This window comes from Delphinus delphis, chromosome 3 (genome assembly GCF_949987515.2).
Source record: "Delphinus delphis chromosome 3, mDelDel1.2, whole genome shotgun sequence".
Taxonomy (NCBI): domain Eukaryota; kingdom Metazoa; phylum Chordata; class Mammalia; order Artiodactyla; family Delphinidae; genus Delphinus; species Delphinus delphis.
The window spans coordinates 109,713,986-109,736,843 of record NC_082685.1 but is presented as its reverse complement, the minus strand read 5'-3'; the positions used below and the strand labels follow the sequence as shown (position 1 = coordinate 109,736,843).

At 43.4% G+C, this 22,858-nt stretch overlaps 1 protein-coding gene across 2 annotated transcripts in view; it reads right to left on the bottom strand.

The window, feature by feature from the left end:
• Positions 1-22,858, bottom strand: part of SERINC5 (serine incorporator 5) — an 88,804-nt gene that overhangs the window by 22,779 nt on the left and 43,167 nt on the right. The window contains exons 3-7 of one of the 2 annotated variants that reach the window (XM_060009233.1): positions 9,460-9,564; positions 8,821-8,999; positions 8,271-8,353; positions 6,736-6,829; positions 925-1,136 (exon numbers count right to left, since the gene is read on the bottom strand). In XM_060009233.1, coding sequence (XP_059865216.1) covers positions 925-1,136; positions 6,736-6,829; positions 8,271-8,353; positions 8,821-8,999; positions 9,460-9,564 — 673 coding nt within the window. The remainder of the gene's footprint in view (positions 1-924; positions 1,137-6,735; positions 6,830-8,270; positions 8,354-8,820; positions 9,000-9,459; positions 9,565-22,858) is intronic. The other variant, XM_060009232.1, reaches the window with a different exon arrangement.

Here is a 22,858-nt window from a genome sequence, read left to right as displayed (position 1 = left end):
ATCCTTTTTTTGGTGAAATTTTCAACCACCTGCAGACATAAAAGGATTTAGTTTCACCCAGTCTTCCATTTGATTAAATTTATTCCCAGAGTTATAATTATTAAATTATAATGACCCATAAAGGTAAAAAATAGGCCCTTTCATAATGTTGCTCTTTGGCATGGGAATAAGACTCACCTTAACAATTAATGGCATTAAACCAAATATTTCAAAATATTATAACTATTTCAAAAAGTAGGATTTAACCCAAAGCACATTTTAATCTGAATACTAATGCTTTAGGAAATTCTTAATTGATCAATTAAAGGAACTGGTGGAGTAATAACCATCTCAATTTCAATAATGAACTTCCATCATCTCTTCCTTTTAGCTTTGAAACAACCATGAGCAAGATCAGGCTCACAGGTTTCTGTTGGCTTTGCAGAGGAAGGATTGGGGTGTGAGAACGGTTAGCTCCCAGAGCTAGCTGCTGGCAGAGCCAGGATCGGATTTCCTGCTTCCTGACTCTGGGACCACGCTGTCCTCAATTTGTGGTCCACAGGGGTCTTAAGTGAAAGATGAGCCCCAGAACAGCTCCTTCCGTAGCCCTCTCACTCATTCAAGTTTTACACAGAGTTCACAGGGAAGAGCTAAATATCCAGTAAAGGTGTTTTCCATTGAAAGGCTCCTTGTAGTGCATTATGTAATGGCAACATCTATCTCCTTATTTATTGGCTTCATTACACTCAAATCTTGGACACAAGGCATGCGTGACTATCACATTCGCCCCAGTGTGGGGCATGAAGGGGACACTGGGGTCCCACCTTTCCTATTGCTGATCCACCCATGGTAAATTAAGGAATGACCATAATTTCCAAAAAGGGAGGGGTGTTGCTCAAAGACATTTATAATATGAATAAGAATGGAAAAAAAAACTGTGCTTACGATCTTGGACACAGGGTGAGATGGCTACCACTGAAATAAGCAGACACAGGCCTCCGTTTACCCCCAGAAGAATTTTATTTTCCAGGCAACCATCTTTCTGTGTATAAAACACTGCCATCAAAATCAAGCCTCCCGTGGCGATGGAGTACATGATGAGAGTCACCAGGGACAGAGAGGCGTACCACAGCTTGTTGCTAGCTGTGCCTGCGGTCCTGTTTCTCCAGGAAGTGGAGAAGAGGAAGGGGAGAGAAGACAGGTCAATTGATTCTCCGACAGCATCTATCATCCCTCAGGCATTATTCACTAATGCTATCAGGCCCCAGCCCATAGTAATGAGTTATCCAAAGGCCTATCATTTTACCCACTAGAAGCTAGAAGGTACAGGTAAATATGCAAAAAGTTCTTGGCTCAAGGATAGAATTTTTTCTAAACACTGATAAAATTCCATCTTTGACTCAAGTGTATTCATCAGCTAAAATGAATACACCACAGACTTTATTCTAGCTTCCCCGTTCTGGATGTCAATTACCCTGGGACAGGTTTTGGCAGTATTAAAAAGTGGCTCTTTGCTGGAGTTGGAGTTTTCCCCATAAACACAGAGCCTGGAGGTGCCAGTCTCTTAGCCAAGTGCTGCCAGCAGCTCCTGCTGACACTCATCTTCCCTTTAGGGAGAGAGAAGCAAATGAACTTCACCCGGAGAAAGACTGGCTGACCTCAGCTCTTCTGTCTCTGCACTGAAAAGGAGAATCTGTACTAGTTCTGCTTCTCCCAAACAATGCCAGGTATGATTAAGAAGTTTGACATTAGAAAAAGTGAAGACAGGAATTCCCTGGTGGTCCAGTGGTTAGGACTCAGTGCTCTCACTGCCAGGGGTCCAGGTTCAATTCCTGGTTGGGGAACTAAGATCCCGCAAGCCACGCAGCACGGCCAAAAAAAAGAAAAGAAAAGGGGGGGGGGGTGGAGAATAAAATCAGCCGGGAAAAGAGTAGAAATTTTAATGGGATTTACAATAAAGAATCTAAAAGAGGAGGTTAATGTGCTCTCTGATTTATGTAAACATTAATAAAGGGATGGGAGAAATAAGTAGTGATTTAACAATCTACAGAAACTGTTCAGAACAAAGAAAAGAGGGCTTATTGATGCTAAATGAAGAGGACAGAACAACAGGGGGATGGACTGAATCACTGTCATCTGCCTTAGGATTCAATTGCCCTTTGTAACCACACTCTCACAAACCTTCACAGAGAAAGCAACATACTTACTATCTTCACAAAGCTGGAGAGTGTTCAAGCAACCCAGCTAAAATGTTTCAATTATGAAGTTACTGCAGCCCGGAGACAAAGAAAACAGGGAGGAAAGGCCAAAATGACAATGACCATCATATTCCTGAAACGGAGCCAGGTGCTCCGATGACCACAGTTATTCTAACAGGGAAGGCACACAAAGCAAATGAAGAGAAAATGAAACTAGAGAAAGGAAGGAGCCAAATGGTAATCGACGACAGGGAGAGAAAATGGATTAAGTAGAAAAAGGTGAACACTGCTGACCAGTGTGTAGGTGGGGTCCAGCTGTTTCCTCACTAGTCTTTTGGGCTATGTTATTACTATAAGAAGGACTTTCTTAACAGTTAATTTATGCTTAGATTCCCAAGGTTAAATCTTCAACCCTAACCTCTCCTCTCAACTCCAGGCTCCTATTATCCAACTGTTAATGTCTTCGCTTGGAGGTCTAATCTGCATGTCAAACTTGGCAGGTCCAGATTAACTTCCCAATATTCAAACCTCCATCCCCAAACATGCTCTTCTGTGATCTTCCCAACCTCAGAACATGGCAATTCCATTCTTCCCATTAGGGGTGGGGGTGGGGGTGGGGGGAGATTAAAGAACTGCAGTTGCTCTTGACTGCTGTCTTTTTCTCTCCCTGCTCCTCTCCTCTCCCCACCACCATGCCATCCCCAGCAGCAAATTCCACTGCTTCCAACTTCAGACTATATCAGAATCTGACTGCTGCTACCATGTGGTTTGCACTCTTCCCTCACCACTGGGGTCCAGCCACAGTGGATGTCCCTGTGCCCCTTAAAGAAGCCAGCACGATCCTGCCTTAGGCTCTCCCCAACTTCCTTCGTCTCCCTCACACCTCGTCATGAAAGCCTTTCCCTGCTCTGCTCACCCCAACTCCCACACCCTTTCTTTTTCTCCAGAGCACTTTTCACCATTAAACCTAGTACGTATTTGCTTGATTATAAGTTGATTATCTATCGCCCCTCTCCCCAGGAGAATGTAAGCTCCACAGAGCAGGACACGGTTGCATTCACTGCTGCTCTCCTACTGTCGAGTGCCCGGCAAATAATAGGTGCTTAATGAATATTGGTGCAAGGACTGCCAACTGTCAGAGGATAACTGGAGGCAGCAATGGTGGCAGAGTGGCTGTGATTCCTGCTGCTCCAGACTCAGTTGGTCCTCCCAATGACATCTGCTATAGACACCCCAAATAAGTGCTGTGACTTATTATCTTTATACTCTTGGTGCCCGGCACACAGTTAATAGTCCAAAAATTTTGAATCAGTGCTCAATAAGAAGCCCTTGGATGGAGATTAGAAAAAGACCGGGCAGTGGGGAGGAGTGTATGGACACAGAAGCAAGCAGGTTATCAGGTTAGGAAAGATGTCTGGGCTCAGGCTTTGGGTGAGGGTTAGGAGTAAACAAAACCCAACAACAACATTAATTTAAAATCCATAAAATCTAATAAATAAATAAATAAAATCTAGAAAATGGGTCTTTATTAGAAACACCTAAATAGGGCTTCCCTGGTGGCGCAGTAGTTAAGAATCTGCCTGCCAATGCAGGGGACGTGGGTTCAAGTCCTGGTCCGGGAAGATCCCACGTGCCGCGGAGCAACTAAGCCCGTGCGCCACAACTACTGAGCCTATGCTGTAGAGTCCGTGAGCCACAACTGCTGCGCCTGTGTGCCCAGAGCCCGTGCTCCACAACAAGAGAAGCCACCGCAATGAGAAGCCCGCGCACCGCAACGAAGAGTAGCCCCCGCTCACCGCAACTAAAGACCCAATGCAGCCAAAAAAAATAAAAATAAATTAATTAATTTAAAAAAAATGCAACTCCCTCCAAAAAAGAAACACCTAAATATACTGTTTACTTTTTGTTATTTCAGTTTTAATATAGAACTGATGCTTCGAATTATAAAAATTGACCTAGAAAGTGTCAAAAACAAGACAACAGGCTTAGAAAGGAGTCGCTTATGCTAAGCCCCACACCACCAAACCAACACAACTTAGAGTTTCAGCTCTCCCAGAAACGGAAACTTAAACCAGTCAATCAGGAATCCCCTGATTAGCACTAGTTATGTCACCTAACTGGTAGATGCCTGCCATCCCCTGAAGGGAAGTTACCTCACAATAACCAACCTGCTTTTTTGCCTAATATAACTTCCTTGTCCCTGCTCTCTGCTGCCTATGAACGTCTTTTATTTTGTACAGCTCCTCGGAGCTCCTTTCTATCTGCCAGATTGGAGGGCGCCCAATTTGAATCAATTTTTGCTCGGACAAACTCTTAAACTAAATTAGATGAATTTACATAAAAATAACAATACTTGTACATTTCCTAGCTTAATCCTAATTTTAGGCAGACCAACCAGCTGTGAGTATGTGGACAAAAGAGATTTTATTGGGACACTGGCCTCAAAGCCGGGACAACAGCAACATCAATCGTTGCAAAGCTCTTAAGCCATTCCTATTGGGTGGTTTCTGGAAAGTTTTTAAAGCAATCAAACTCTTCCAAAATGCCCGTTAAAACTTGGCATCGATAATTAGTCCCAGAAAATGGCTTCAGAATCAATCAAAACATTAAAGTCAGAGTAAAAAAGCACAAGTATTCTCAAGGAAGCATACTATTTAATGGGCAAGTCAGGCACTCAGTATCAAAGATATTAGTATTTTATCATAAGTTCCTTACTCGAAGTTTATTTGTAAAAATTTTAGAAAAAAGTGTGATGCATTCCTTTTGTCAAATAAAAAATTCAGAATGAAAGTACATAAGAATCACCAGGGAATTCCCTGGTAGTCCAGTGGTTAGGATTCCACGTTTTTACTGCCAAGGGCCCAGGTTTGATCCCTGGTCTGGGAACTAAAATTCCACAAGCCACATGGTACAGCGCCCCCGCCCCCCCCCCCCCCCGGAAAAAAGAATTATCATCGATGGAAAGAATGGTATTTAATCAATTAAAATGCATTTCCAACTTACTGTGCATATTTCTTCTGTATAACTGAGAACAGGGTCACATAAAACTATAGTCAACCATTTGACTTATCTTTAGGAAAACTTTGCTGCCTCGAAACAAGATCTAGTAGAAGCCCCAAACATACTAGGTTTCAGGGATGACTCAAAATGCAGGACAGCATGCAATAATAAACTTATATATGTACTCAGACCTAGAAATCTGTATTATCATACAGATTAAGATTTGAGGGGAGTTCCACGGCAGTCCAGTGGTTACGGCTCTGCACTTCCAATGCACGGGGCACGGGCTCAATGCCGGGTCAGGGAGCTAAGATTCCCACATGCCGCGCAGCGCGGCACCCGCCCCCCCTCCCCAAAAATAAAGATTTGAAAAAATACCAAAACACGCCTGTAGCGCTACCTGTATGACTATTCAATGTGCTGCAAACATTTTTAAATTGGTATTTGGGTGCTTACTCCAATATTTACCAAATAATAAAATGTTTAACCTATCTTTTCACTCAGGCATCTCATGATTCGATTTTCAAAAAAACAAGACCAAAACAAAACAACTACTACTACTACCAAGCTGAGGAATATAATCAGGATGAAAAGTGTTTTGAGAGAATTTGGACAGTATATTTTGTTTTGTCCAAAATAAAAAATAAAATTCACATTCATATAGAACTTTCAGATACCCGCCCAAACAGTACAAAATAACATGATGCCTACAAAATCTACAAAATTACAAAAGCCTTACTGGATATAGCAGGCAGTTATTTTCATTCATATTTTATAAGTAAAGTAAGACAGAGCACTTCAGTGCTTTGCCCAGAGTCACAAAGAGAGTCAACCTGGCCTTAGCACCGAAGGAGCTGGACCCCTGTTTAGCTGTCACTTCCTCAATGTGGCTCAGCAAGAAATAAAACGAGCCATTAATAGTTTGGCATTCCCCATGTATTCTAGGATGTGAACTCTATTTTCAAGGCACTTAAAAAGGGTATTTTTTTTAAAGTCGGGAAGGCTTTCTAAGGTAGAACAACAGATCTTCCTAATGAAGGGGTCCTTCCCCTCTTAGGCAGTTGAGAAGGAACAAAAATTTTTTTAAAAAGAAAAGCACTATTTCATTGAATATTCTTTGCAGAAAATGAACCTCCAGCTCCAAAGTACTTTTTTCTTTTTAATCTCCTATGGATGGGAGCCTAAGATAAAGCCTACCCAAATTTTCAGCCACTAACGCAAGCACGGAGCAGGGGCTGTGAGGCGCCAGCAGTGGGGTTGAGTGTGGCTAAGTCTTAGAGCCCAAATGAGAGGGTGCAGGGAAAAGAGAGCCAAAGAGTGAAAAGCAATGAAGTGGAAAAAGGAAAAGTAGGAAGGCGAGAAAAACAGTATGGGAGAGGAGTAAATGAAGAGGTCCAAAGAGCAGGAGGGAAGGGAGAGAACAAGCAAAAATTGTTTTTGGTGTAAGCAGGCTGCTAATCGCTGGCAATACAACTCGGGGTAGAGCTCCTGTCATCATGGGCACTTTCTCTGAGTCAGAGAGTGAGTTCACGTGGAAGCTCTCCATAAAAGCACATACCAGTTCTTGTTCCATTTATGTGCAAACTCCACAAGTAAGAGGAGCTGGATGCCTATGAACAGGAAGCCTCCGACGGCTCCCACATAGCGCCAGGCTGCAAAAGAAGACCGTCCGAAAGGAGATGAGGTGACCGTCCCAAGTGTTTAACTCAAATGAGAGTAATGACTACAGTTAATTTTTACTGCAGGCTCCCTGTACCAGTAACACATTTAATTCCCACACAACCCTACAAGGTGGGTACTGCTATTACACCCACTTTACAGATGAGAAAAACTGAGAGTCTACACGTAAGCTGACAAGGTCCCATAGCCAGTAAAGGGTGGGGCTGGGATGTGAACACAGGCAATCTGGCACCACAGCATCCAAGCTTCACCTCCATGCTATAAATAAATGCCAGATATCCTAACAGATGCAGTAATTCATAAAATCAACAATGACCCTCAATTTAAAAGTAAAATCACACAATGCCAGAAAAACCAAGGATTCAAATTTCACCGGATAGAGACCCACCAATGTCCAGTGAGGAAATGAGGTTCACATGGGGGGCCACGGACTCAGGTTCTACTTCTGGCTCGGCCACAGAGAAGCCCAAACCTTGGATAAGCGCATCACATCTCTGGGTTGTCTATAATACAACTGAGCTGGGCTAGAGGATGGACAGCTAGGTCCCATCCCATTCTAAGTATATTACTCTAATATATACAAGGACCTCTGTGGAGAATAGAAAACTAGTTACCAGTATTTTAGGTAAAAAGACAACTTGGATACAACTTCCTTAAGGAGTACATAAAACCGGTATGACCCTAAGAAACTAGCTGGAGCCTGATATGTGGCTATTTGAGGGACTATGGCTGTTCCTTATTCACAATGTGAGTATTTTTACTATCTTAATAAGGAAAGTGAATCCATTTGGGTCTGAACAGTGTTCTGAACCTCTAAAACTCAGGCTTTTTTCCTCCTCCCTACCTCATATGAAGAAGGGCCCCTTGTTTCAGCTATGATTGAATGCATTATATTAAATAACTTTGGTAGGTTCTATCGATAAGGGATATAATTCAGTGTTGTACAGTTTCACATAAGGCAAGTTTAGAAATGGTCTGGAGGATGCCTTTCTTACCCCATTATAGCTACAGCAGATTTAAAGCTGCTGAGAAGCCTTGGGTTTGTGTGCAGTGCTCAGAAAGAACAAGGTCTCCCTGGGTCACGCTGACATGCTAAACTAGTTTTCAAACAAGTTTTAAGTGCTTCATTTTCCCTTCAGGCTAATAACCTTAATTTCAATTCTTCAACCAGTAGAGTAACTAAAGGTCCTCTCACCCCTCCCAGGGAGGGAGAAGTGGAGGTGTGGGGTGGGGAGGGAGGAAGTACAGAGGGTGGGTGAAGTGTGGGCAGCTGAGGCAGGATTTTTTTTTTTTTTAAGCTACAAGAAAGTTAGTAACCTACAATATCAAAGGCACCCTGGACTACGCTTTCAAACAGTTTTACAAAGTGAATAAAAACACAATAAATAGATACCCCCAATGCCCCATTTGTACCATTTAGAAAGGTCTCCTGATCTGGAATGAAGAAGGCTCCTGAGCACATGGCCCCCAACAGCAGAAGTTTAAAGAACCAAAAGCTGGAGGGGAAGAAAAAAAAAAAAGGAAATGTATTTAAATGATATTCAAGGAAGGACAAAAGACCTCTTAGAGGTAAGCGTGTCAATTCATGATTCTGTTCTCTCCAAATGGAGGGGAAGTAATTAAGTGACTGGAGACTGCCTTTTCCCATAATTAGACAGACTTCGGTGTGGCCTCTGATTGTGCAAGACCATTTTGTTGCAGGGGTGGAAGTGATCTGGGGGAAGCTCTTGGTACAAGAAATAAACTCTTATCTCCAATGCATTTCTCATTATGGTACCAGGTGTTACAAATAGGATTCCAGTTCTTAGGCCACTGTGTGGTAAGTAGAAGTTCCACCTTCCCTAAAATCGGTGTCAACAATTTCAACTAGAGGAAAGCAGTCAGAGGGTCTGAAGAGTGAAAGAGGTCCTGGAATGTTGCTCTGAATATAAGGAAGGGTGAAAGGATACCCACAAAGACTCACCCATTGTGAATATAGGCTCTACAACTTTTACTGTTGTTGATTTTCAAGGTCAGGAGGCAGAATATAAAGAAGAAACAGGCCATTCCAAAACAGACTCTATATACCGCAGAATACCCCACCAGCTTCTCACAGGTGTCGCCAGCTTTAATGCCTTTACAGATATCTTCGAAAAAAGGGATCTGAAGAAAAAGAGAAAAAGTAATTTGTTAAAACTAGGAAAAGAAGGGCTGCCAATGGAGTGTTCTTTCAGCCTACAAGTCAAAATCCAATGTGAAATACACCATGTGCAGAGAGAAATTAAGACTGAGAAGAAAGTCTCTCTTCCAAAGACCTCTTTCTTTCTCTGAATCTTTCTTAAAAATACAGTGCTCATAACATACCACTCCACCTCCACTTACTCCTAAGGAATTCTGAAATCCAGCATCAGAGTTTTAAAAAATGATACTTATAATACACAGGTATATTTTTCTTTATTCATCCATACATTTTTGCTGCGCCAGTCTTAGTCGCGGCATGCGGAATCTATCATGCGGAATCTATCATTGCGGCCTGCAGATGTCTTAGTTGCGGCCTGTGGGATCTAGTTCCCCAACCAGGGATCGAACCCAGGCCTCCTGCATTGGGAGCTCGGAGACTTACCCACTGGACCACCAGGGAAGTCCCACGGGTAGATTTTTCTTGAAATGCATAAATATGGAGAATAATTGCACATATGCCATTATTTATATAGGATAAGCTCCTGACCTGGAAATGAAATCAGTGGGTCAAGTAGTATCTACATTTTAAAATTTCAAGAGATAAAGTCAAATCACACTTTTAAAGGCTGCCTTTACATCGTACCAGTAACATTTGAGACTGCTCACATTCCCAACCTGAGCACCAAATTTAAAGGTTAAAAACCACTATCTTGTTTTAATGTCCGTCTTCCTCATTACTAGTAAGGTTCACATCTTTTCTTAAATTTATGGCCATTTGTATTATTCTCTGTGAATTGGCAGTTAATTGGATTTTTTTTCTTGATCCACTGGAGCTCTTTATTTAGGGACCTTAATCTTCTGATAAATGTTGATAATGGTTTATTCTAGTACAATTAGAAGGTTTTAATGTAAAACCCACTTACATTATCAGAATAATTAAAATCTTACATTATGAGAACAAGCAGCACGTTTCTATTAATGTCAGAAAATAAAGATTTAGTCAGTGTTAAAAAGAAAACTTGCTTCTTACCAACATCAAAGCTGAACACTCTTTAGAACAGAAAATAAGTTGAAAATCACATTACAGCCTTTACTCACAAGACAAAAAAAAAAAAAAAAAAAACAGGGAAAAAAATGACATAAAACTAGAGGTAAAACTGAAGCATGATAATTTAGTTTCTTCTCCAGAAAATATCCTAAAGAAACAACAACAGTGGAGGTTATTAAGATTTCCGTAAACAGAAGGAAGACTACACTTAATTGCAGTTCATCTTCCTCCACTAGGGTTCCCTCCCTCAGAAAAGGGCTGCAATCATTACTACACCTGAATCTCAAACATGCTTTTCCAAACAAAGCATGTTTTTCAAAATTAGTGTCTTGGGCAAAAAAGCATTAATACTGAGACCCTATTAGGATAGCTCCATTTCCATGAATAGCTATAAAAGATTTCATGGGACTTCCCTGGCAGTCCAGGGGTTATGCTCCCCACTTCCACTGCAGGGGACACGGGTCTGATCCCTGGTCGAGGAACTAAGATCCTGCATGCTACGTGGCACAGCCAAAAAAACAAAAATATTTCATAAAGAAATGCCAAATATTTTGCAGTCAGCAAGTTCCTGCAACTCCAATTTCTTTTTGATCAGAGCAAGAAATAAATGCATAAAGAGAGACACTACTATATTTTTGAGCAAGCCAGGTAAAATACTAAGCCTAATGAAATACAGAATGTCTAGTTAAATTTAAATTTTGGATGAATAATAACTAATTTTTTAATATAACAACACTTGGGACATACTTAGACTAAATATTGCATGGGACATATTTATGCTAAAAAAGCATTCCTTGGCAAGAGATGAAGCTCAAAAGAAGGCAGGGTCTTGGTGGGAAGGGCCAGGTGTATGCCATGCTAAGGAGTCTGGCTCCCACCCTGTAAGGGAAACAACTATTTAAGCTGGAATGCCTTTGGCTGCAGAGTGGAGAACATATGGGAAAGGGACAGGTTTGAGGCAGGAGGATAAATTAGAGGGCCACTGGATTAACAGTCCAGATAACAATTGAAGAAGGTAAACTACTAGCAGAGAAAACAGAAATTCTGTGCCTAGAAGTCATAGTTGGCAGGACTGTGAAGGATGGGGGGAGGGTTCTCTTCTGCTTTATTAAAGCTGTTTGGGGTGGTGGGGGAATAGGGTTGGCAGAGGATGAAGAGTGGAACTGAAAAGAACAGATCGGGAGTTTGCTTTTAACATATAGGGTTGGAAGCGCCTTGAAGCATCCCAGTGAGAACGGCTGGTCTGGAAATTGCTTCAGTATAGCGATAAGGATACAGGATACAGGAAGTGCCCTCACACAGGTAATGAGAAGTCAGGAAGGGCCTTCTGAAGGACCTTGAACTTTTAGCAGTGTTTCACAGTGAGTGAGCAAACTCACATGGTTAAGATCCTCATATACTGAAGTGATGGGGGATGCCACACAAGTGAACGTTTCAGAGCCTCTAGCAGGAAACAAAAGCTGCACCCGTATGAGTGGTACCGATAATAAGGAGGTAACATTGCATTAAATCTGTAAAAGGAGGCGCCATGCCACCTCACTTACTCCTGTTTTGTTCATATGGGATTTACTGTTCTGTAATATTCATGGAACTCTTCTTTTCCCTCCCTTCTGTGTCCCACTCTATCAGCAAAGCTAATCCCTGCTGCACACCACCGCCCTCACTTCCACTGTAACACGTGCATGGCAGCATCCCTTTTGTCTACACCAGCCCATCTTTCCCGATTAGACTCTTCTCCACCTCCCTACCCCACACCCACTTCTCTCTTCTTCTCAGATCAGTTCAAGAAGAACGTTACTGCCAGCAGGCCTGAACGCCTACCCTACCATCCCCCACAAATCCCCCCTCCCCTAAAACCCTTGTTTACCGCCAGAGGCCCTTAGGCTCATCAAAGGGTGAGTATGTGGCACTGCATACTTCATCCAAAATATCAGTAGGCAAACAACCCCCTGCTCCAAATACTAAGACCTGCTTTATGCTCTGTGGGTGACTTAGTCATTTAGCCTTCAGTACGTGGTGAATATTTTTAGGCAAAGAATCTCCGAGTTGAACAAGCTGGCAAGATTTAGTGAGGGGAATCTGCTCTGATTAAATATTTGCTGTTCCAAGCTCCATCCCGGTTTTAGAAAAAGAAAACATTCATTACACACAGATTCCACACCATGGGGTAGAGGGGACAGGCCTGCTAAGGGTGTTACCTCTTATGTCTGGTTCTGGGCATCCAAGGACGCTGCATCTGTGTTGGTTCTGTACAGACCCAAGGGCAACGGTTTCCCCACAAGCCTCAAGCAACCAAACTCAGAGCCACAAATTATCAGGAAAAATAAAAAGCTCACATGGACTTCCAACCCTGAGAATTAAATCGGTGAGTCATTGTAAAAAGTGCTCGTCACAGTTCCTAATCCATAGTAGCCATTAAGTAAACTTCCTTAACTCTAAGGTACTATTTTATAAAAGAACTTCTCGGGGAGGGAGTTAGGCACATTACACGAACCCCTGATTGGCTGATGCATACTGATTTAAACATGGGGGGACATGAACATCTTAGAACTCAGTAGATGCTCTATTCACTTTACAAAGGATTCATATTGAAAGTTACAGTTGGACCCCCATATCTGCCAGTTCTGCATCTGTGGATTCAACTAACCACAAATGGAAAATATTTTTAAAAATTTTTTTATTTTTCAGGGAGTTCCAAAAAGTGAAACTTGAATTTGTCATGTACCAGTAACTATCTACATAGTATTAGATATTATAAATAATCTAGCGATGATTTAAAGAATATAAGAGGATGTGCCTAAGTAATATACAATGTCATTTTATATAAGGTACTTGAGCATTGGTGGATTTTGGTATCCGATAGCGTCCTGGAACCAATCCCCCACAGATACCAACAGACAACCGTACCGGGTAACTTTCAATAAGATGAATCCTTCCCTGGCACATATATAGGCATACATGAGAGATATCGTGGGTTCAGTTCCAGACCACTGCAATAAAGCAAATGTCTCAATAAAGCGAGTCACACAAATCTTTTGGTTTCCCAGTGCATATAAAAATTATGTTTACACTACACTGCAGTCTATTTAGTGTGCAATGGCACTATGTGTTTTTCTTTAAAAAAAAAAAAAGCAGTGTATAGACCTTAATTAAAGAATATTTTATTGCTAAAAGAACACTAACCATCATCTGAGCCTTCAGTGAGTCATGGCAGTAACATCAAAGATCACTGATCACATAATAATGAAAAAGTCTGAAATATCGTGAGAATTACCAAAGTGTGACACAGAGACATGAAGTGAACAATGCTGTTGAGAAAATGGCACCAACAGACTTGCTAGATGCAGCATTCCCACAAACCTTTAATTTGCAAAAAACGCAGTATTTGCAGAAGTGCCATAAAGGACAACAAAACAAGGTATGCCTGTATAAGAATTGAGTTCTAAAAAACAGTGCTCACTACCTATCTTTCAGAGACCTAGTTGCCACCCAAAAGAAAACACGTCTGAACTCCCAAATCAGGGAAGACATTTTGAAACATCAACACAAGTATTAAGCTCAAAGAGATGGAAGCTAGAAAATCCCTGTAACTCATCTATATAGAAGAGAGGCTAGCTATGCCTCCAAAACAATTTCAATCTCAGGTAGATAAATATAAACAAACAATAGAAGAGCTACAGAAAGGCTTACAGGTCTAGTTGGCCAGGGGCCCACATGCTGCAAACTTAGAAATAAAGTATAGAATTTGGGAGTGTTTCTTACAGAAATGAAGAGGAAAAGGAGCGGCGTGTTCCTATAATATTAAAATATTATTTGGGAGAGATGAGAACATGGCATATTAGCAAAGCGAATGAGTCTTACATTTCATTACATCAAATTTTTAGGGCACTGAATGAAACCAAGCTGCAGAGAAAGCTTTGGGCAGCTGAGCAGGAGTGATACCATAAAACCTAGAAGAACCACATCTGTAGGTTCTGTTTAGCATCTCTTACTTGAAATGAATTTCAGAATCGAGACCCTCTCTCCTTTTTGATATTCCACTTATTTTCATACTTTCTAAGACAATTTCTTTTTGTCTGTGGAAAAACTCCAGTGTCCATGAGAGTGATGCCTGTCTGTTACCCACCCACAGACAGGAGCTGTGCAACAGGGAACATTAAGATCCGCTTCCATCCTCCCCTCAGTGGCCTCTAGCAACCAAGGCTCATTTCTCTGTAAATTATTACCTTTGAGGCCCTTTTTTTGGGGGGGGGGGGCTATTTTTAAAAACAGTAACAATCTCACATCTCTTTTGTTCGGGTTTCTAGACATTTTTACAAGAAAAGTCTACGTTGTGCCATTATTAAAAGCCATAAGGGGAACTAAAATTTCACCGAGCCTGGTTTTATTTGACCCCGCCACCTCTGCCATCAGGAACTTGACATCCCCGAATAGTAACTCCCCAGAATCTCGGAAGCATGCAAGACAGAGACGGCACTGGTGCTCACAGCTTCTCCTCCACCGTGAGCATTTCGTCAGGATCAAACCACCCCAAATATGATTAGACAGTTAGAAAACAACTCCAACCAAACTCTAAATAATAAGCTTTCAACCCAAACAAGACAACTTGCAGAGAACTGACTAATAATGATGGCACGAAGGGCTCTTCCTCAGGAGGGAAGCAGGCGACAGCTAACGTCGATCTGCTCAGGGAATTAAGGTAACATGAAGGCAGAATGTACGAGCAAGAATCACGCCAGTTACTAATCTTGAAGGAGAGATAAGAGTTAATCCCAGCGAAAACTCATATAAATCTTCAATTAGGCAATGGCAGTGGGGATTGGGGCCGTGGAATAGACAGGTCCCGTGGAATAGACAGGTCCCGTGTGCTGATTTGATGGGGCCTAGGAAGAAAGGCAGAGGAACCCAGAACTAAGATTCCCAGTTCCTAGCTTGGCAGTTGGTTGGATGGCGGCCCAGCAGTGGATAGGAATCACAGAAGAGCGGTTTCAGGATGGAGGGGCAGTCATTCACTTAACGACAGGCGGCCAGTATCCGGGGGAAATGTGGGCAGATGGCTAAGCAAGGGTGCAGTGCTCCAGAAAGACAGCAGGACTAGAGAGAAGGACTTGGTAGTGACCAGCAGAGATGGCAAAGGAGGCACTCAGTGGAGTAAATAAACTCACCTGGAGAGGAATGTGGGTAGAGGAGGGGGAGGGAGACAGGTGGGAACAGCCCAGAATGCTGGGGAATGCAAACATTTGGGGACTGGGAAGAAGGGGAAAAAAAACAAGGAAGAAACTGAAAAGGTACAGAACCAGAGAGAAGTTGAGGGAGGCTTTCAAGAAGCAGAGTGTGTCAAATACCACCAATGCGATGACAGCGCAGATTGGATTTGCCAACAGTCATCTGGGGCAGTGATCAGAATATTCTCTAGAGCAGATGGGGGCAGAAGCCAGACTGATGGCTGAAGGCTGAGCAGAGGAGACAGTCAGGAGGGCTGGGTAGCAGGCAGAAGTGAACCCAGCAGCCCTTTCACCCCTGCTTTCAAGAAATCTAACTGCAAACATAAGAGTCCAAGCATCATTCTAAAATATATTTATTTACAATTATACAAGCAATACATAATTATATTCTTGTTGCCAAAGATAATGTAAATTATAACAGATACAGATAACTGAATCCCCTTGCCCATCATTACTCCAACCCTAACCTGACTGCTTCCCAGAGGGAATCACTGTCACACTTTCATGTGTATCCTTTTAGGCCCTTTGCTGTGTTATTCCCCTCTCATTACGTCTCACAGATTGTTGCATGTTCAACACATAAATCTATTTTCATCCTTTTTAACTACTATACAGAAATCCACAACCCAGACCAATCATAATTTAGTTTCTGTGACGCTAGTGGCAGACATTTACATTGTTTCTGAGTTTTCACTCTTATAAACAATGTACAATGGTTAGTTCCCATATTGTGCATGTCTCTCTCTGCACATGTAGAGCATTTAGGAGGACTGACATCCACAAGATGAATACTGAGTCATAAAACTGGTTAAATTTTAACCGACACTGCCAAACTCTCCCCAGGGAGGGTTTCTGAAAACCCTAGGGTTGGGGGGAACAGGGAGAGCAGGAGAGAGGCACAGAGATGCCCACAGAGCCCCCTACACACCCATCTCGGAGCGAGGAAAGTCTCTGCTGCTCCCCCCTAGGGTCAGCACCTCAGTAAGCACTGCCCCCCATAATCAAGAGAAAAGGGGTGGAAACAGGGGGCCCTCTGAGTCCAGAAAACAAATCCACACCTAACCTCAGAGACAAAACTGCAGCTATGGCGGCCTGGACTTTGTTTTAGATGGCAAATACGGTTATTGGCCCACACTCCCTCCCACAGAACGCAGGGTCTGATAGAGAACTCTGTGCCCCCTGAGAGGAACAAGGCCCACTGACAGTTCTCTCTTGAACACAGAGATGCTAAAGTTTCTATTAAGAGGACTAAATGTCTAAACAGGCAGAGCTTTCTAGTCAGACCACTCATCAGTGGGAAGATGTGCTTACGGCCTAAGTGAGCACCAAATCAGCTAGCTTCCTCTTGAACTTGTGAACCCGGAATACAGTGGTGACATATCAAATGCAAATCCAACTATGCTCATGGCTGTTTTCTGTAAATAATTATTAAAAGCCCAGTGAAAATAGAGTTTACGTGTGTATTCTCCATCCCACACGATATATTATATAACTATACCTAAGCGTCACAGCACAGGGTTTGCTCATTCCCTGACTCATTCATATCTACTATGTACAGGTACTGTTCTAGGATATGGAGATTCAAGCAGCGTATAAAATAGGTTAAAAGATCCATGCTAACAAGGAGCTCCCTTTCTAGTGGCATGCTGTACACACAAAGCCTGTGTGCTCTGCTTTATGGATATTTCAGGCATTTTCATGGTTTAATTTCAACTATCCGTGATTTTGCCTTAGGTGGGACACAAGAACCTAATCTCCTCCAAAAGACTGAATCCTACCAAACCTATACCCTCAAGGCTCTGAGAGCCCCTAGTCACTTGTTCCCCAATCCTAGTTCTGAGAACCCGGCCAGGCAGACATTTCAGTTTCTGGTCCAGCATCCTTCCCATTTTACACTGGACCAGGAATTGGGGGCCCCCAGGAGCAAAGCACTGGGGTACCCACACACTCATTCTCTCCATCCCCACTTCTTCCCAGTCACCAAAATACTTGGCTTGGCTACCTAAGAAGAAGGGCTGATTATTATTATTTTTTTTAAAATTATTATTATTATTATTTTTTAACCTGTGAATGATTTACCACGTATTTCAAAAGGCCAGGAAGAGTAAGACATCATACTGTTGAACGTGTCACACTGAATGTATCCCTACATTGTTCTTGCCTAGTCAACCCAGTACATACGAGCTCACACAGCCCAGTATTTGCAACTTAATCAGGAGCTCCGGTACCCTCAGCACAAAGTTGAGGCCATTCAAGTTTCCCCTTCAGGGAGAAGGGGAGAATAACTGCATATGACAGGCACAGGGCCACTGAGGTCTACCACAGGCCAGTGAAGCAAAGGGCAGAGTGTGGGTCAAATCCAGCTAGCTCCTGTTCATGTAGATAGAGAACAGAGCCACGCTCGTTTGCTGGCATTTTGTTTTGGCTGCAGAGTTGAGTAGTTGCTAAAGACCACAAGGCCCTCACAGCTGAAATGTTTACTAGCTGGCTCTTTACAGGAAAAGTTCCCCCGGCCCAGGACTAGGAAGCAGAGCTGAGGAGCTGTGCTGAGCTGCTGCTGAAGCATGAATTAGCATCTCAAAGGCAAATGACAACTGGTGATGACTTACTCTAAGGATCGTAAGTCAAAGGAACAGCGGAGACGCGACTGGCGGAACTTGTGCTTTGAGAGAATTAAATCGGACGTCTCCCGTATGTCATTTTCAGAGCTGCAGCTTAAGGATTTTAATTTATCTGCCTGCAAAAAAAAAAAGCTTTGTGGAGGAGGTGGTGGAGGACATGCCTGCGAGTTCAATGCTTTTTTTTTTTCTGCAGGTCAGAAGCCCGCATAGTAGGAAAAAAACCTCACATCTGTTACACAAACATGGCGTGTAGAACCAAAAATAAAACCCACACTGATGAAAGCCGGCATGTAGAGAGATAATTTTAGACTTAATTTTAAGACTGTATAAACAGCTTCACTGAAATTTAAAAACCACACCCCCCAAATACCCAACCCCCCTTGCGATTAAGCTCAACCCTGCTTTAGAGGGCAACACACTCCAGTCCCTTTTACAAACCTCCTACCTCACCTCGGCTCCCAGTCTCCTATGAGGACGGTTCCCAGTCTCCTATGAGGACGGCTCCCAGTCTCTCATGAGGACGGGGGAAAAAGCACTCCTGAGTTCTAACGTCACCCCAAAGGTCAACAGAAGGGACAGCTGACACCACCGTCTCCAACAGTTGCTAACGGAATTCAGATTTTTTTTTTTTTGCGGTACGCGGGCCTCTCGCTGCTGTGGCCTCTCCGGTTGCAGAGCACAGGCTCCAGACGCGCAGGCTCAGCGGCCATGGCTCGTGGGCCCAGCCGCTCCGCGGCGCGTGGGATCTTCCCGGACCGGGACACGAACCCGTGTCCGCTGCATCGGCAGGCGGACTCTCAACCACTGCGCCACCAGGGAAGCCCCAGATTATTTTTAACTATGCAGCCTAACGCTGGGGGCACCTTCTTTATACACTTTCCACCTGAGGCCCAGTTCTCTAAGGACAACTGTATGTTACTCACACCCACACCCCCTGCACCTGCCACACTGCTTGGTACTTACATAGGCAGGAAAGAAAGGAGGGAGGGAGGGAGGGAGGAAGGAATCAATTACATGACTTAAAAGATATTTTAAAACATGAACTCAGATTACAGTTTAACCAAGTAACACGATCACCCTTTTAAACTCTGTTATCAAGTATCAAGACTCAACTATTCACAATATTTATATTTCCTGCTCCCAGCGATCTGAGGCTACTGTTGTTTGTGTATTGTGCTATTTGTTCCCTCTGGCTCCAACTTTATAACAGAGCTGTTTCCAACCATAAGCTCTTGTCTGTCCCATTTATCTGCAGAGAGCTGCGTGGTCCCGTCTATGGACAGTTGCTTAACAGGTGCTTTTGATGGTCACAGAAAAAAGGATCAGGAAAACTTCAGTTCTCACATCTTATCATTGTACCCCTCCTACAGTTGGACGGATCCTGAAACAGAGATCCTGTTAACATCCGATGCTCCCCCAAAGCTCCTGGGTAACAGATCCTCCAGACCAAGGACAATAACTATTGTTTCTTGTTTTCTGGCTCCTGGTAAGCTCATTATTACTGGACTAGGATCAAACCTCTTTGTCTTTGGTTCAGACTCAAAAAGGCTCTCAGCAGGGTTTACATTAGTTCAAATCACTGCCTGTAGAACCAGACTATTTCCCACAATCACTCTCCCCGCATTCACTGAGCGCAGGAGGTTGGGGCCTGAGCCATGAGAGAAGCGAGGGATGGGAGGGCTGCAGGGACTGTTTTCTCCAGGTGGTGTTATGCCTGGATGAACTTGAGACCTAAGATAAAACTGTTTGGAAACATGTGTCCCCAGGGTCACCCCAATTTAGAGGAGGGGACCCACAAGATTTAAGAGGTGGAACCTCACTGCCAGCACACCCCAGGGAAACTCTGATCAGGCCACAGTGAGAATCTTTCCTCTGTGTTCTACAAAGAACTTGAAGTTCAGTGGCCCAGGCCCACCTTTAACCTCAGAAACACACTCGCTGATACACTGGACACATATAAGGTACAACAGTACAAAGAACTCAGCTGCTGTTCAGAACGAGGACTTTTGAAAAGCATTCTATCTCAGCTGGATTAAAAAAAAAAAATACTCCAGACTCAAATAACTGGGTCAGCAATATTTTTTTTGGCGCTAATTCAACACTTGTTCTAACACAAAAGCATAAAATGCCAGCTGAGAATGGAGAGTTCTACTTCCTAGAACTTCAATGCACGATAGCAACACCTGATGCTATGTCTCAGGTACACAGTTCTCCTAACATTCAACCAGTAAAGACCAAGATCAAAACAGGAGCCAGACTTTCCAGCTTCAGCGTGAACACCTGTCATTCTATGCTGCGACAAACTACATGGTGTTCGGGATCAAACTGGAATATTTTTCGTTGCTGCTGTTTGTTTACTTTGAAAAGACGGTCACACCAAACACAGCTTGAAGGCAGGTTCTATTTCACATGCAACGCCCATGAATAAATTGGATGGATTTGTGGTTGCCCCTATTTTCTATTTCAGACTAACCATCATCCCTTGAGCCCAGCTTCTGGCTTTACAAAGGGAAGGAGGCACGTGGGGAAGATAAGCTAAGAAAGCCACTGAGGGCCCGAGGTGGTACTATTTCCAGAGGAAATACTTCTCCCTCACCACCAAGTCCAGAAGAAAGACCAGGAATCAAGAGGAAGGATAAGTTTGCTAAGCCGCCTTCTGCTACTTCTGTAAACATCTGAGCAACAGCCGACCCCAGTCGTACAGGCCAGAGAGGCACCCCTGGTCGGACACTAGCAGTCCTGGGTCCTTTTCCCAGCTCTACCTGGTGTCACGGCCTTGGACAAGCCACCTCACTGCCCTGCGCCACATCCTCTCATCTGTCAAATGAGGGGGGTGGTTAGGGTTATAACAAGATTCTTCCACTTTAAAATAATGTTTTATCCAAATTATACTCTAAAAAGAGAGCAATATTTTCTCTGCATGACACTTAACGTCGCATAGTATCTGCTGTCTCTTCACTGGGCAGAACACTTATGAATGGGAGCTGCATCCTTTTTTCCATTTCTTATCTGTTTAACTAGATCCTTTAACTAGTAACTTTGTTTCATGTATTTTTTTTTTTTAACCCCCTGTGACTGGCACGGGAACGGGAATGGGAGGGCTTTCCCAAAACCAATACTTACTATAATGCTTTCATATTCCTCATACTGTAGGTTAAAAAAAAGTAGAGTAGCTCGTTACCAAATTTCAGCATTGGATCAAAGCTCTGTCAACTCTCTGTCAACTCTAAGAACCACCCAAGTATGGTTAAATGTCACTGTGAACTGACCACAGGGTGTACTCAGGAAAGCATTTTGAAATCTAAGTCGTCTCTAAGGAAAGTAGCTTCTGTGTTCATCTACAGTTGCTACACTGTGGGAACTCCAGAATTTGAAAATGGAGTATCATCTGGGAGACATAGAAGTACAAACAGCAACCTCATGGGGTCACCCATGGGGTTAGTTCTCTGGAGAAAGAAGTCTGAGGGGAAGTGAACGTGTGAAGCTAGGGACATGGGGACAACCCAAGTCTAAATAAGACAATTGGAACAGGACATCAAGGAGCCTGGTGGGGTCGAATCAGGACTGCCTGAATGCTGAGTAGAAACCCAACCCTTTTATGACCTGCGTGGGGCAAGTATGTCGTCAGCACTGGACCTAGAAAAAAGGGGGAGAATGGATCTGTCCCCAGCACTGTCCTGAGAAAAGTGTGCCTCAACCAGCAGATAAACATTAGGAATAACCAAAGCCGGAAATGAAAGCACGGCTCAGGGAAAGCAGGCAGAGGAGAAGGGCTCAGGCCAGGAGGTGACCACTACACTCGGCACGGCGGGGGGAAATGGATGACCAGATGTGGATATGGCCTCGGAACGAGCCTGGCTATAAACAGTCCTCCTTTATTCCATTTTCATCCATCTACTTCCACGTAATCTATGTTAATACAGCTAATATACATGAATTTCCCATTACCACATCTCCTTCTCCTTCTAATGAACAGTGAAAATGACTGAGAAATACAGACCAAAGCTCATTTATATATCACCTCTAGGGAATGTGTTGAGAGAGAACTGGATTTTCTGAATAAATAGAGAAAAGTCCTTTAAGCCCGTCCTGCTACCTCTGTTCCAGGGGCCTAAATCCACAGTTGGCAGCCTCAACATGCATCCCTGTCCCCCTTCCCTGGCAAATTATGGACTTCATGATAACTGCAGAAATCGCGAGTAGAATACCTACTTAAGATTTTTTTAAAGGGGTGGGGGGAGGTGATGACTGTAACTTGGGAATGTAACTGAAGGAGGGGCAGATTTAGATCCAATCAGGGTCCCACCTCCACTTAGTCCTGAAACTGAGTGGTCCATTGAGTTCAGTGGACCAAAGTGACCAGAACAATTTCTAAATAGTCACTTGGATAAAAATGCCAGATTCCAGCGTGCCAAGGGTAGACGAGTCACGGCAGAGACAGGCTTCTCGGGCCCCGGCCTGGGGCTGTGCGTGAAGATCTGCAAAGACCACTCGAGCACATTCAGCAACCTCCCTACCCCTCACCGTCTGGGGTGGGTAAGAAGCCTGGTGTCCGTTCTGACATTTACAGCCTTTTCAGAAACTCACGAACTCAAAGAGTTTAAGCTATTTCAGGAGTTTCAAATCCAAATGCTATTCTTGGGGGGCAAGAAGTAAGGGGAAATGTATGGGACCTGATGTAAGTAAACATCCAGTGATGGGGCCTGTGGCGAGCTACAGCATGCTAGCCCCTTCTTGCCAAATGCAAGAAGCAGGCGGCCAAGTGCACATTAAAAAAAGAAAACTCTGCTGGCCTAACAAGAGCCTGTAAGCCAACTTAACAATGGCTGAGCTAGGAGATTTCCAGGCGCACCTGAAGTCTCTGGGTGTATCACTGGCTAGTGGGGGAGGCTGGGGCATCAGGGGTTCTACCAACAAGAACGGGTTTTCATTAAGTCCAGGGAGAGA